The sequence below is a fragment of the Dromiciops gliroides genome, chromosome 3 (genome assembly GCF_019393635.1).
Source record: "Dromiciops gliroides isolate mDroGli1 chromosome 3, mDroGli1.pri, whole genome shotgun sequence".
NCBI classification, from domain to species: Eukaryota; Metazoa; Chordata; class Mammalia; order Microbiotheria; family Microbiotheriidae; genus Dromiciops; species Dromiciops gliroides.
The window spans coordinates 78975284-78989565 of record NC_057863.1 but is presented as its reverse complement, the minus strand read 5'-3'; the positions used below and the strand labels follow the sequence as shown (position 1 = coordinate 78989565).

Genomic DNA, 14282 nt, shown 5'->3' with positions numbered 1-14282 from the left:
TGAAGTCAGGAGTACCTGAGTTCAAATCTGGCTTCAGACACTTAACACTTAACTAGCTGTGTGACCCTGGGCAAGTCCCTTAACCCCAATTGCCTCGCTAAAAAAAAATTAAATTAATAAAATTAAAAAGTTAATTTGTAAAGTCTGATAGATGAATAAAAATGTTTCTTTCCTGTGAAACTCAATTTTGTTTGAATTTAACTTATTGCCGTGCATATAAAATGTATAGCCCACTTAGACTACTTTGTATTATTCTTCTTGGATGAGCAAGAATAATATACTTACGGGCCGCTAGATGGCGCAGTGGATAGAGCACCGGCCCTGGAATCAGGAGTACCTGAGTTCAAATTCGGCTTCAGACATTTAACATTTACTAGCTGTGTGACCCTGGGCAAGTCACTTAACCCCAATTGCCTCACTAAAAAAAAAAAAAGAATAATATACTTACTCTAAGTAGACTATACATTTTATGTACATGTGCTTTAAAAAATTAGTTTAAAAAATAATAAAAAAGAAAAAAATCATTTAAGCTTTCTTTCTTAAGATATCTCTAACCTCTGATTTTTCTCATTTAGTTTGCCAAAGAAGAAATGCAGACATCTACCAACCATATTCTATATCCTCGACCAAAGTGACTTTGGGTTTCCAAAGTCGGTGTAAATGAAGCCCCAAGTGAGGTAGGTCCTAGCAGAGAAGAAAGGTTCTAAGCATGGGCTAGCGGTGACATGGAGACCTCATGTCTGAGGACTGGCTTCTTGAAGACTCATCCTTAAAGTACTGTTGGGTGGTGAATTTTTCAGTCACAGAAACTCAAGAACATAGTCTAGTCAGGTTGGGATTGGATGGGGAAGAGGGAGGAGAAATGGGAAGGGGAAGGGGAAGAGGTAGGTGCAGTTATGATCTGCATCTGTAGAGGGAGCTCCTACACAGATAAACGCCATAGACCCACCAGCATACTAAAATGGATTCATAATCGCTGGAGGATTCATTAAAGCGACTTTGAAGATGAGTACCTTAAACCTGACAAATGCAGGATTTATTTTTACTAACCTGCTCTCATTTCTGGCCTGCACAGAAGTAAAAAAAAAAAAATCTACATTTTTTAAGCAACCTGTTAATTGGTACTGACCTTGGGCTCGTGGCAATTGGCAAGATGTTAATATTATTGTAAATCACGGAGCTTAGGTAGGTAGCCTTGAAGTATTGTTGTTGCAGTAGTTACAGAATCCCTTTCCCCCACTGGCAGCTATGAGGCACAGTGGATAGAATTTTGGACTCAGAGTGAGGATAAAACTCAGTTCAAATCCAACCCCAGGCACTTACTAACTGGGTGATCTTGGACAAGTCAGTTAATCTCTGCCTCAGTTTCCTCGTCTATAAAATAGGGATAGGTAAATAAGTTTTATCTTTTTATCAGGCCCTCACTATTTTTCTAGGTGCACAAGCTGTCCCCCATTCCTGGGATACTCCCCCTAGGCACCCCCTCATCTTGGAATTTGCCCCTTTAGGGTTTAGATCAAATCCAGGCTTCAACTTTTGTGTTTGTGTCCTTGGCATCTAAGACTGTGAATTGCACACAGTCCGTGTTAAATAAATTCTTGTTGAATTGAATTGAATAAAGCTGAAGGCCTCAGAAACCTAAAAAAAAAAGTAGTACTATCTATAAAACCACATTTTTTCTTTGTTAGAATTCTTAAATTTTGTCCTCTGTTATGTCCTTTTAATTGCCGCCACAGTAATAGCTCCCTACCTCCTAGAGTGGTTGTGAGGATAAAATAAGAAAATATCTATAAGGCATTTTGCAAACTTTATAGTGCTATATAATGCTAGCTATTATTATTATTATTATTATATTGGTAAATGAAGGATGAGATAAAGTTTCTAGGATATAAAAAGAATCAATTCCTAAGGGATAACACTCCCCCCCACACACAATAATTTAGTTCATCAAGGGAATTCTGGAATTGATATTTATAAGCATAAAGAAGAGGAAGAATTTTGATTAAAGATGATCAAAAGGTAAGTAGCATTTAAATCCTAAAAAGATGTAGTCCTAGGTAGGAAAATAAAACACATCTTATTTTACCACAAAAGAGTTTCATCATTCCTGCAAATCATTTGGAGGGAGAATGACTGATCAAAAAGGGCAAAAAGGGGACTAACAGAGACAAACCTCTTTTTCAAGCAGTAGTGCGTTGTGGTTACAGAACACCTGATTGAAGACCTGTCAAAGACGCCAATGACCACAAGATGAGAAGGTCCTTTGGAAACTTGAGCTCATCTGTTTTCAGCCCATCATCCCTATGGTGTTATTACAAAGTCACTCTCCCTCCAAACACACACCTCCCTCCCCAGACATACATCCTAGCAGAAGTAACAATCTGCTAGACTGGGACCCCACTCTTCTGAATCACTCAGTTTGAATGAAAGAAATCAACTCTTCCCTTGCATTTTGTTAAATCCCTGAAGAGGAGAGTTTCTGTTGAATCCAACAAAGAATTTACTTGAGTTGATTGCTGTGACTTGGTGTAAGTGGGAGAAACCCAAACTGATGAAAATGTAAGATAAGCTCAGGTTTTCTAATCATAAGACACTAGAAGAGGGAATTTAGAATGGGATGAATGGGAAAGAAAATTTTTTTCAAGCCAGACTGGGTGACCTGATTAAACTATGCAAATTAGTGTAGAACCAAGGCTTGAAAGAACATAGTACACAGCTATGAGAAATAAGACAAAGAAAAAAATGTGGTTATATATATAGCACTGTTTGGTTTTTTTTTTAGGCTTCTAATGCCATCAGCTTTTTTCAACAAGATCTATTTAACACCCGCTCTGTTCCAGGCACTGTCTTAGGCACTGGGAAACACAAAAACAGAAGTTGAAGGCAGGATTTGATCTAAACCCTAAAGGGGTGAATTCCAAAATAAGGAGGTATCTAGGGGAAGTATTCTAGAAATGGGGAGCATCTTATGCAACAGCACATAGAGAGATAGTGAAAAAGCCTGATGAAAAGGTAGAACTTTTTATCTACCTACCTACTTACCTATGTATCTTTTTATCTCTCCATAGTGCCTTGAGCATAGTAGGCACTTCCTAGGCTTTCTGTGCATTGAAAAATAATAACAAATTTATACAGCACTTGAAGGGTTTTGTAAAGTGATTTTTCCTTTCCTTTCAAATCTTTATGAATATGATGTACATATTTATGGAAAATACCCTTGATGAAAATATAGAACAGCAGGGGGGGGAGAAAAAAAAAAGAACAAGAAGAGTTTCATAGGTGATTTTCTATTGCAGACCACATCTTTAATCAAACAATTGACATAGGCAGAACATAGTTGAACCAGCCTGGATTCATAACTGACTCCAAAACCAGGTTTCATCCATTATGATTTGATTACGTCATTCCCCTGCTCATTAAGCTTCAATGACTCCTGATGACCCACCAACACCCTCCTTTCCCATCTCCATAGTTTCATTTCCACAGTTTGGCTCTATCTTATCTTTTAAGTTTCTGTAAAGTGCTTTTTGAATTGTTTAATAGATTGATTATATTCAATTTCTCAAATTAGATGACACAATTTACCAAATGACCAAATGTTCATTACATCAGAGCATTTGGAAATGGTAGGAACCCAAGAAGTCATTTGTTCTAATACCCTCATTTTACAAGTTAGGAAAGTGAGGCTTAGAAAAGCTAGGTGGTCATCTATTTTCTCATTTTCCTATCTGTCAATAATACATATACTATAGCAAGAGTTCTACCTACATGTCCCTATATTTTCACAACATTAATTTCTTTGTGTATGCATTTTAAAAGTTTGTCAGCTCCTGCTACATCCTCTTTACTTTTATTAAAAAAAATTAGTGACTATGGAATTATGTGACTCTCATTCTGGAAATAACTGGAATCCTGTTGCCAACAGTTCTCTGACTCTAAGAGCAAAGGGTAAGCCCTTCACATAGATATAATGAATGGACCTGTGATTTTCACTGATAGAGAGAACTCATAATCAAGGAAATCCCTTTATCAGTGCAGGTTTGTACTTTTTCTGCAACCCATAGTCTTAGAGAACCCCTCAGTCTACTGAGAGGGCAAGAGACCTCCCCAGGGCCAGACAAACAAAATATTCTGTTTCAGAGGTGGGGCTAGAACCAAATTTTCTTGGATCAAAACCACTTGGCATCTTATGTATAATTTTGCAGCACTTTTAAACGTGGAAACCTTTTTCCTGTGTTACAGCAAAGATTAATAGCACAGGAAATTTCAGCTACACCAGCCATTATTTTAATTTTAAGCAGCTACACAACGTGAATTTGAATTTGTCTGAAGCCTCCATTATTTCTAAATTTCTATTTTTGCTACCTGGACAGTTTTTGTTCCATGCAGGGATAAAGCTGTAGGGAAGCATAGATGAAATCTTCTAATACAAAGATACTGTTTTCATAGAAAAAATTTCTTAGGATGAAAAGAAGGGGAGTGGGGCATAGGTGGGAAGTATTATCAGCAAACTAACCATATCATTTCCAGAATTTCCATGAGTCAGATGGTCTTTCATGTCATACAATTATGGGACAACTTCTAAATACAATTTGCCAAGGGTTTTATTTGCAATACTGAAAGGGCAGGAGGCTAAATTTGGCACTGCCACACTGTTAATTCAATCACCTTACAGAGTTGACACATTAGAAATGGGAGGAAACTGGTGGAAATACCTCTTCCTTTTAAAATGCACATGATTTTGCATTTATCTGTTGCCTAGTCTTGTTTTTTGAATCTGTGATTCTAGGAAAAGTTAATGATTGCTCTTCAAAGATTTTCCCCATCCTGCTTACTAACATTTCTTATGTGTATGGCATTTTTAGAAATTGGAGAGAGGTAACCTGGTGCTGACACCTAGTGATATTTTCAAAGGACTGCATGGTTTTGATTTGCCTCCCAAAGGTAAGTTACATCCACTAAGCACCTGGATTTTTATTCGAATTGCTGGACACTATACTTCAATTTAAAATTTTAATTGTTTTTTAAAAGCCCAGTGATAAGTACCATAATTTACAAATGTTATATAAGGAGACCTGGGCTATTTTTCTATTATTTTTTTCCACTGTTGCCACCTAATCATTGGCTAGATGTCTTTAAAAATTAAAATATACACATGATATTTCTGCTCCTTTTCCTTCAAGCCTCAGCTCAAGTGTCACTTCTGACTTCCCTTCCCCCACCCTCAAGCCTTTCCTGATCCCCTTAGTGGTTAGTATTTTCTCCCTTCTACTCAATTTTTTTTGGGGGGGGGGTTATGATTTTTGATTGTTTCATTCTTTGTACTTTGATCCCCAGTATCTAGGAGAGTGTCTGGCCCAAAATCAGTGTTTAATACTAGATTGGTTGATGTTGTATTTCCTAGGAGAATTGAGAATATAAAATCCTTGTGGCTAGAGACCCTTCCTTCCTGCCTGCCTTCCTTTCTTCCTTCCTTCCATCCTTTCTTCCTTGCTTGATTCCTCCCTCCCTCTTTTCTTTTTCTTTCTTTTTCTCTTTCTCTCTCTCTCTCTTTCTTTCTTTTTATCTTTCTTTCTTTCTTCATACCCTCAGAACCTAGGAGAGTACCTGGCACAAAGTGTTTAATAAATACTAGATTGATATCCTATCTCTTAGGAGAATGTCAACTCCTTGTGGGCAGGTCCTATTTTTTAAAAAAAAATTATCTTTTGTCTTTGGATCCCCCAGAGGTATATAACTAAATGTTTGTAGAATTGAATTATTGGATAAGTTTATGCAGTTAAATTTGAGATGAACTAATTAATCCCTATGTTTCTGCATAACCCTCCAAAGAACAGAACTTCTGATTTTGATTTTGTCAATTATTTATAAACTAAACATAGATCTGAAACCATTTTGAGAAATTAAGCTAATGGAAACTTTGAAAGACTTGTGTTGTTGTTTTTTAAAAACAAAACAAAACAAAACAAAAATCTTTCAACATTTTAATTGATTCCATCAAATTTAAAAAAATCTTGCATATTAGATTCCATTTTCCATTTTGCATGGTGCAGGTTTGCACTGATAGGCATGAAGAAGAGAATGACCAGTCAGTGGCACTCTCAGCTCCTAAGATTCTCTCCAGCATCTGGTTCTCTGTATGCAGAAGATAATACTCTGGTGAAGAGCAGTGACTACTGTCTTGAGTGAATAGGGGAGGAGAATTGGTTATTTTTAGTTGCCCAGTAGAAAGACCAGATAGCAGAATCACTGATACTATAATTTTGGTAACTGGGCACTGGTAGGATCTAAGCCATTCCCCTCTCCGGCTATCCTAATCAGTTACACACACACACACACACACACACACACACACACATATATATATATATATATATATATATGTATATATATATATATGTGTGTGTGTGTGTTAACAAATTTTTTCCCCCAATTTTGTTTTATTGAATGGAAAACCATGCTGAATTTTAGCACTGTATTCATTTCCTTTTCCAGTACATAAGTTAAAAAGAAAAGCAAAATTAAAATAATAAACATTTTAAGATATGGTTGTTTTTAATCTATAGATGACTTTCAAAAGTCAGTCTTATGTGCTGTTATGCCTTGGGAGTCATACAGAATGGTCTAAGGTCTAATGGGGAATAAAATGCAATAAAGCCAATGTTTCTATTATCTTGTAACCTCTATTCCCAAGTCTGTGACTGTGCTACAAAGAATGCCCAGAGTGATCACAGAGATTCTGGATCAAGTTGTAGCTATAGCCTTACCCATTACCAAATCTGAAGCCATGATTGAACAAGAAAAATAGCCTGTCTTTCCTATGTCTTTCAGAATATGGATGACACAAATATTCATTCTGTATATGAGTAAGAGAAAGACCTGTCATTTTCTCAGTAAAATGAGTTCTCCTATGGAGGAAGTCCTTGATTTAGATAAGTACTTAATAATTTCCTTTAGGGAATTGCTTAAGGCACATAGAGGGTAAGTCAACTCTAGTTAAAGCAACTGTCAAAGATGGAATTTGAACCCAGGATGTCCCCATGAGAAGGCTAGAACTCCAGCTTCTTTACTACTCTTTACCAATATGTAGTATATACCTGGGGGAAGAGGGAAACATAACAGAATCATGGACGTTGTCTAAAATCCATCTAGATCTTAGTCTAGAACCAGACAGGAATACAGGAGAAGGATAAGGAGATGAGCTGCAACCAACCTTTTGCTTAGGCAAATATTTTCTCATGTCATTTCATCACTTATAGAGATCTTAAAGCAGAGGAGAGATACTTATAAAGTCAGTTTTTCCCATGCCCCTTAAATTGTACACCTCAATCCTAAGGTTCATTATACTACCTACAGAAGGTTCTGTCAATGCATTTTGTAGCTTTACCTCTCTTGCAATACCACTTGCAGTACCTAGGTAGGGGTGACCTGGTTGGATAGTAAATACAACAAGAGTTAACAACTGAACAAAGCAAATGAGAACCATGATTCAAAATAATATCAGACAAAAAAAATCAAAGTAAAAGCATGCCACATGCAAATAATTTACTTACACCACGAAGATCATAGGACCGGAAGGGATCCTAGAGTTTATCTAGTTCAACCCCTTTCCCCTTCTCCCATTATGCAAATGAAGAAACTCAAATTTTCTTCAAAATATAAGTAGCTAGCATTTGAAACACTTTATAGGTTATCTGATCTGAGCCATTTTGGCTAGGTGGTGGAGAGAGTGCTGGACCTAGAGTCAAGAAAAGCTGAATTAAGGGGCAGCTAGGTGGCTCAGTGGATAGAGCAATGGCCCTAGAGTCAGGAGGACCTGAATTCAAATCTGGACTCAGACACCTGACACTTACTAGCTGTGTGACCCTGGGCAAGTCACTTAACCCCAATTTCCTCACCAAAAAAAAAAAAAAAAAAAAAGAAGAGCTGAATTAAAATCCCACCTCAGATCTTTACTAGGTGTGTGAGTCTGGGCAAGTCACTCAATCTCTGTCAGTCTCAGTTTCCTCATTTGCAAAATGGTGACAATAATTGGGTCAGATGTGATAATATAGGGAAAGTACTTTGCAAACGCTAAAGTGGCATATAAATTCTTGCTATTATCATTAATAATTGTAGGCCCAGGTTTCTCATTATTCAGCCTCTGTATTCATTTGATTATTTCACATAATCCCAGGTGGTTTTTATGCAATCATTGTTATTAACTGTGTGTCTAACTGTAAGTATATTCCTAAGGATTTTAAATTCTGTGATTTACATTTTTGTCAGACTGTCCTGACGCTGCTGTTGAAAGTATCAGCCTTTTGAGAAGGAAAGATTCCAGATTACCACCAGGGATAGTGTCTCCAAAGCTCTACTATTAGCAATATCAGCATTTTTGAAAAGGGTACCTAAAGCAGGTCTATAAAAAAATGAATAAACAAAAGTAAACTTCTTATCTTATTTGCTGTACTTAGGGAAAGCTCAGATCATGCAGGGTTAGAGCTGAGACACCTTAGAGCTCACTTAGTCTAAGCCCTTCATTTTAAAGGTGAGGTAACAGAGGCCAACAACAGTTGGTTGGTTACATGACTTGACTATGGTCACACAGGTACTAAAAGGCAGAGTCAAAAATTTGAATCTATGTCCCTGGACTCCAATTCCAGCACTCTTTTCACTATGCTACACAAACCCAACAGTCAGGAAGTCTGGAGATGATGTAAATGATGTTGTACCAGGTGTAGTGATGTGTGTTGACCATACAAATGATCACACCTAGTCCTTGTATAAAACCCCTTCCTCTCTCAATGTTCTTATTGCATTACCAATCCTACCTCAATACTTAACAATAACAGCATCTTAATCCTTGTCCGTTTATTTCAAGTTTGCTTTAGTTGGTCATTGCAGCCAATAGAATAGCATAAAAGCTGGCTGGTTGCATTCTTTTTTGATCTGACACTTTTTCAGGATCCTTATGTCAGGGTTTCACTAGATGTGACCTTGTAGTTGGGGGAAAGAGAGATTCTGGTTAAGAGAAGCAGTGGGATGGCTGTGTTTCCAGAGCTGTAACACTACACAAACAAGGGTATTCAGCAGGTGCCTTTTCTATGGCTTTGCATGTATTAAGGACAATTGGAGAGGAAATCTGGTGGAGTGGAAAGCAAGGTAGCTTCAGAGACCAGAAGATCTCGTCCTGTCTCTGCCTCATAGGAGCTGGGTGACCATTGGCAGTGACTAAACCTCTCAGTGCCTCAAGGCAACTCTCTAAGACTAAGTTAGAGATGAGTTGCTGATTCGATAAATAGTTCATTTTAGTACTGGGTGCTCTCTACAAGATCAAAGATTTAACTAGCCATTCTCCTTCCCTTCACTTCCTCCCTCCCCATTGCCAGCCATGGACTAAAAAAAGAAGAAAAAGGACAGTTAGTTAAATCTTTGATGTTATGGAGGTTAAGAAAAAAAGAAATCAGGGGCAGCTAGGTGGCGCAGTGGATAAAGCACCGGCCCTGGATTCAGAAGGACCTGAGTTCAAATGTGACCTCAGACACTTGACACTTACTAGCTGTGTGACCCTGGGCAAGTCACTTAACCCTCATTGCCCCATGGGAAAAAAAAGAAAAAAAGAAAGCTCCTAGTCTAGTTTTGGGCTGTTCTTTAAGGAGCATTTCCAAATCCGCACATCTCTTTAAAAGGCATTGTGTGTTATTTTAAAGGCTATTTTCTCTGTTTAAATATGAAGTAAGGAAGAGAGGGAGTGAGCAGTAGGATAGAGAGCTAATTTGGAGCTAGGAAGACCCAGGTTCAAGTCTGACCTCTGACACACACTTACTGTGGGACTCTGGGCAAGTCACTTAATCTCTCAGTGTCTAAGGCAACTCTCTAAGACTAAATTCCAAGAAGGGGTCCACCTGCATTGGAGAAAGATGTTCCTCCATGTGACCTAAACCAATGAAATTGCAGGTCTAGTCTCTATCTCTAAATAAAGTAAACCACTTAAGTGAGATAAATATAGAAACATTGATCAAATATGACATGGTAAACTATCTTAACACAAGGTGTTTTAAGGTCATCCTAGTGAATAATAAGTCCTAACTGTTGTCTGATTTTATCCCAAATTTAAATTTCATTTTAAATTTAAATTCGATTTTAAATTTAAATTTCATTTTAAACCTAAGTTTTATTTTAAATTTAACTTCTTAGAAACTCATATATTCAATAAAGTTTTTTGCTTTAAGTTAAAATACCTAAGCACACACAAATTCCATAAATGGTTCAAAGCATGCAATGCATTTAAATTGTGTTACAAAAATGTCATTGTTCCAGTTGGCCAATTTTCTTTTCTTATCTTCCTAACGGTAAGCAGTGTAAGTGATCTCCCCTAGAGAAATTCTTTCTTGTGTATGCTGTTTTGACCCCTGACACTTCTAGGTGGTCAGTATTCCTCTTGCTTTGCAGAAAAGGTAACAAAAGTGAAAAGCTACAGTTCTAAAGCTCTGACAGCTTTCAGATTTCTCTCTAATCTAATACTATTTTAGTACTTTTGCTAAGTCTCTGGAAGCCTACAGTAGCATTTAAATGATTGATTTAATGAAACAGATGGAAGAATAAGCTCATTTTTAAGAATTAAGGGAAATCTCATTAACCTTCTGAATAGATACAAGGTTTTTGGCTTTAGCTTCTGGATTTTACTTTTTTTTTTTTTAATAAGATGACAACCCCTTCCTTTGGAGACATTTCACCCACTGCACTGAGTTGTATTTTGTTTATATTATACAGCTCCTAAGAAAAGAAAATTAATGTCTACTTCCATTAGTTAGATCCTTTACTTCTTAAAGCTAGAAGGTAAAATGTTTCCTTCATAGGCACTTGTAATTCCAGGTACAAACTAATTCGATTGTGTTATAAATCACAATCAACTTGAATAGTGACAGCTTTGTCATACACTCATCTCCCTAGTGTTCCTACATAGCTGATAGTTAAAGAACAGTGCCACATTGAAATTAGCATAGTGACTGTAATCACATTCAATTTTTTACATAGTGATACACAAATCAGCCTACTTTGGTAAAGATATATTAGCTAGGATCACTGGAGTTGAAAATTCCATTTCCTCTTAATGAGCTGTACACAGGCAGCCATCAAAGTAACAAATAATTTATTAGAAAGTCTAGCATCCATTTCTCCTCACAAATGGATATCCATACTGTATAGATCCCCCCCAAAGGCAAGATTCTACCACTCACAGATAATCAAGCTCTATCAAATATCACTCAAGGTTCAATATATTGACAATGAACGTTTTCCCTTTTGACCACTCAGACTATGTGTTCAAATTATATCTAAGGAATCTTAGGTGTTTTTATTTCCTTCTTGCTCCCTTTCCCCCTTCCCCCTTTATCTACCAAAAGGATACCAGGAAAATATTTACTTCAAGGATATATCATTATTTACAACTATCCCAAAATATTTCAATGGCTATAAAAGAATAAGAGCAGCAAAGCATGAGTAGGCTATAATATTTCAAATGAATTATGCCTACAACTTGTGGTATAAATGAAAAGGACCTCCTCAAATCACTGAACTCAGTCTATCACCTTCTAGTTTCCATATAAGGCAAGATTCCTTAGAGATTTTTGAAGTAGTATTTGCACCAATCACAGTGCTAGGAAGACAGGGAGGAACACTTGATCAGTGACATCCCTGAGAAGTACAGGTATAAGATGATTTACTTTTCTTTTCCAAAAGCAGTCAAGAGCTTTCATCACTGCTAAATGTCAACCAAAAAATCAATGACCCATGTCTTATTTCAGGTTCAATATTCATGAGCTCAAAGACATCAACTAACATTAGCAAACAGCCTATAGGCTTATAATAATTGTTTGTTAGTGTCAATTGGAAGCAGCTTCAAACTTTGAGCAACACACCACACCATAAAGAAATCACAAAGATGACAGTCATAGTCACTGAAACCCATGAGGGTATAATTTTTCTCCACCAGGATTTCATTTTAGTATGGTATCAAATTTCATTTGGCAGAGCTTAGGAGGGAAACTAACTGGAAATGCAAAAATAAATAAATAAATGAAAATTCCTTATGCAGAAGAAATAAAATAGCTGCCAAATAAATATGCCCAGGATAACGAGGAATCTGCTGTTTTAAAACTTCCACAAAAGGAGTAGGGATCACAACTTGTCTTTTTTTTTTTTTTTACAGTATCTGATACAAAAATTCCAGTTTCCTTCAAAAATTACCATCTGGGCTTAAAACGTTATAACTTACAACTTTTTGTTATCTAATAGGGCAGTCCAGGACAAAAGGAAACTGTTGGGGTAAAAAAAAAACAAAACCCAAACCAACCAGCAAACCAAAAAAAAAAAAAAAAAAACAAAAAAACCCAGAAACCTGAATTAACACAAATTCCATTACCCTTGAAAAATATCTACTTTTCCTTTCCTATAGTCATTTGAGCAACTAAACTTGAAATTTCTCAATCTTCCTCCCCCAAAGCAAATAAACCGTTCCCTTGAAAGTGTTAATCTGCTATCAGATCACCTTCATAGAAATATTTATATATTTTTGCAAATTTCTAGGTTTTTTTTTTTTTGGTGAAAGATGTTTTCAGTGACCAAAAACCATTCACCTATTTACCTTAATGGAAGAGAGGTCAATTTTTTCTTCTTTTTTGGCTGGAGGTGGAGCTGGGGCAGGAGCAGGGGCAGGTGCTGGGGCAGCGGCTTTCTTAACGTCCTTCTTTGGTGCCATTTTGTTTAAAAAAAAAAAGTTTAAAAAATACACCTGCAAAGGACTTTCTCTCAACACCACCTGTCAAAGTATTCTTGAAAGAGCAGTGGTGGCTTCGTTGATCTACACCCCAGTGCCTTGAAGGTGGATCCAGAGTGTTAAATAGCATAAGGGCATATATATATTTCACTTAGTACCTAATAGAATCTTGACACATGCAGTTGGATTGGACAGTTCAGTAAGTCGAGGGGGATGTCATTCCGACTCAGACTATAAATGGAATCTAAGGGGTCAGGGCTTCATCACATTTTTTTACACTCCCTTGGCTTTTTCCCCCCCTTCTCTCCTCCAAATGAAAAGAAGGGACCATGACAAAACCAACTTCTGATCTCTTGCTGACAGTCAAAAGCATATTGACTAGTATTTTTTCTTGTTAGAAATTTAGTTCGGCTAGAGTTGTAAATTTCTTTTTTTTTTTCCCTTCCCCCCATGCCTAAGTATCTTTACTGAAGGATTTAATTTCAACTTGGAATTTTGGCTTTCAGGGCTGGGAAGCTCACCAAACTTCTATCCTGCCCCTTTTGCTCTTGCTCCTCCCCTCCTTTCCATATTTTGCAAGAAAGTGTTGATCAGCAAAGAGTTGGTGTTTAAAAATAAAGCAGACGTATATGGAAAGCTCAACAAGCCTTGAGAACAGCCTGATCTCCCTTGCAGAGAGACAAAGCTCTCTCTCTTTTTTTTTTTTTTACAATGAACTTCACAATAAACCTCTCCTTAAAATCCAAAACTACTTTCTGGAATTTAATTTATTTTCTACTATGAGCATTATTAAGTAGGAAGGCTAACTAGATTTGCCTCTCTTTACAGTCCTCCCTGCCCCCCATCATCTAGCCATCAATCAAATGAGACATTTACAATCTTTGCTCTCTATTTGCAGGCTTAAACCCTTAAGACAAGTCTAATGATCTTTCATCTTCTTGTCACCAGGAAGATCCTATACCTTAGGTCTTTTCTAGTGGAGACAAAAATTCTATACTTCATCTAGATGGTTAGATTTATTAAAGGTAAGAAAAAACTTTAATTGTCATTCCCTGACACATTTCTGTAATCAACCTGAATGCTTTGGTTTTTTTTTTTTTAATTTATCTCACTTGGTTAACAGCCAGCTCCTAGTTCAGGGTATCTTATCCTTTTGTGTGTGTCTCATAGACCCCTTTGACAGTCTGGTGAAGCCTATGCACCTCTTCTTAGAATAATGCTTTTAAATAACTAATAAAATATAATCTTTTAAAATATTTAAGATCACAAATACAAAGGATACCAAAGGTTTGTAGGGGGAAAGAGGTAATTTTTCCCCCTTCGAAGTTAACAGATCTCAAGAACCCATGTCATATAGTATTGATGCATTAAGAAGGGTAAGGAAACTACCCAATGAATATAATGTATTCTGGAAGATTATACGTGGAGGAATTTTACAGTTAAAAATCACCTATGGGGGGCAGCTAGGTGACATAGTGGATAAAGCACTGGCCCTGGATTCAGGAGGACCTGAGTTCAAACC

The 14282-nt window shown here is 36.9% G+C and overlaps 1 protein-coding gene across 1 annotated transcript in view; it reads right to left on the bottom strand.

The window, feature by feature from the left end:
• The window catches only part of MYL1 (myosin light chain 1), a 32985-nt gene extending 20098 nt beyond the window's left edge, over nt 1-12887 (bottom strand). Inside the window, exon 1 of the mRNA XM_043998971.1 lies at nt 12629-12887. Coding sequence (XP_043854906.1) covers nt 12629-12742 — 114 coding nt within the window. The 5' untranslated portion in view covers nt 12743-12887. The remainder of the gene's footprint in view (nt 1-12628) is intronic.
• Between the last annotated feature and the right edge of the window lie 1395 nt (nt 12888-14282).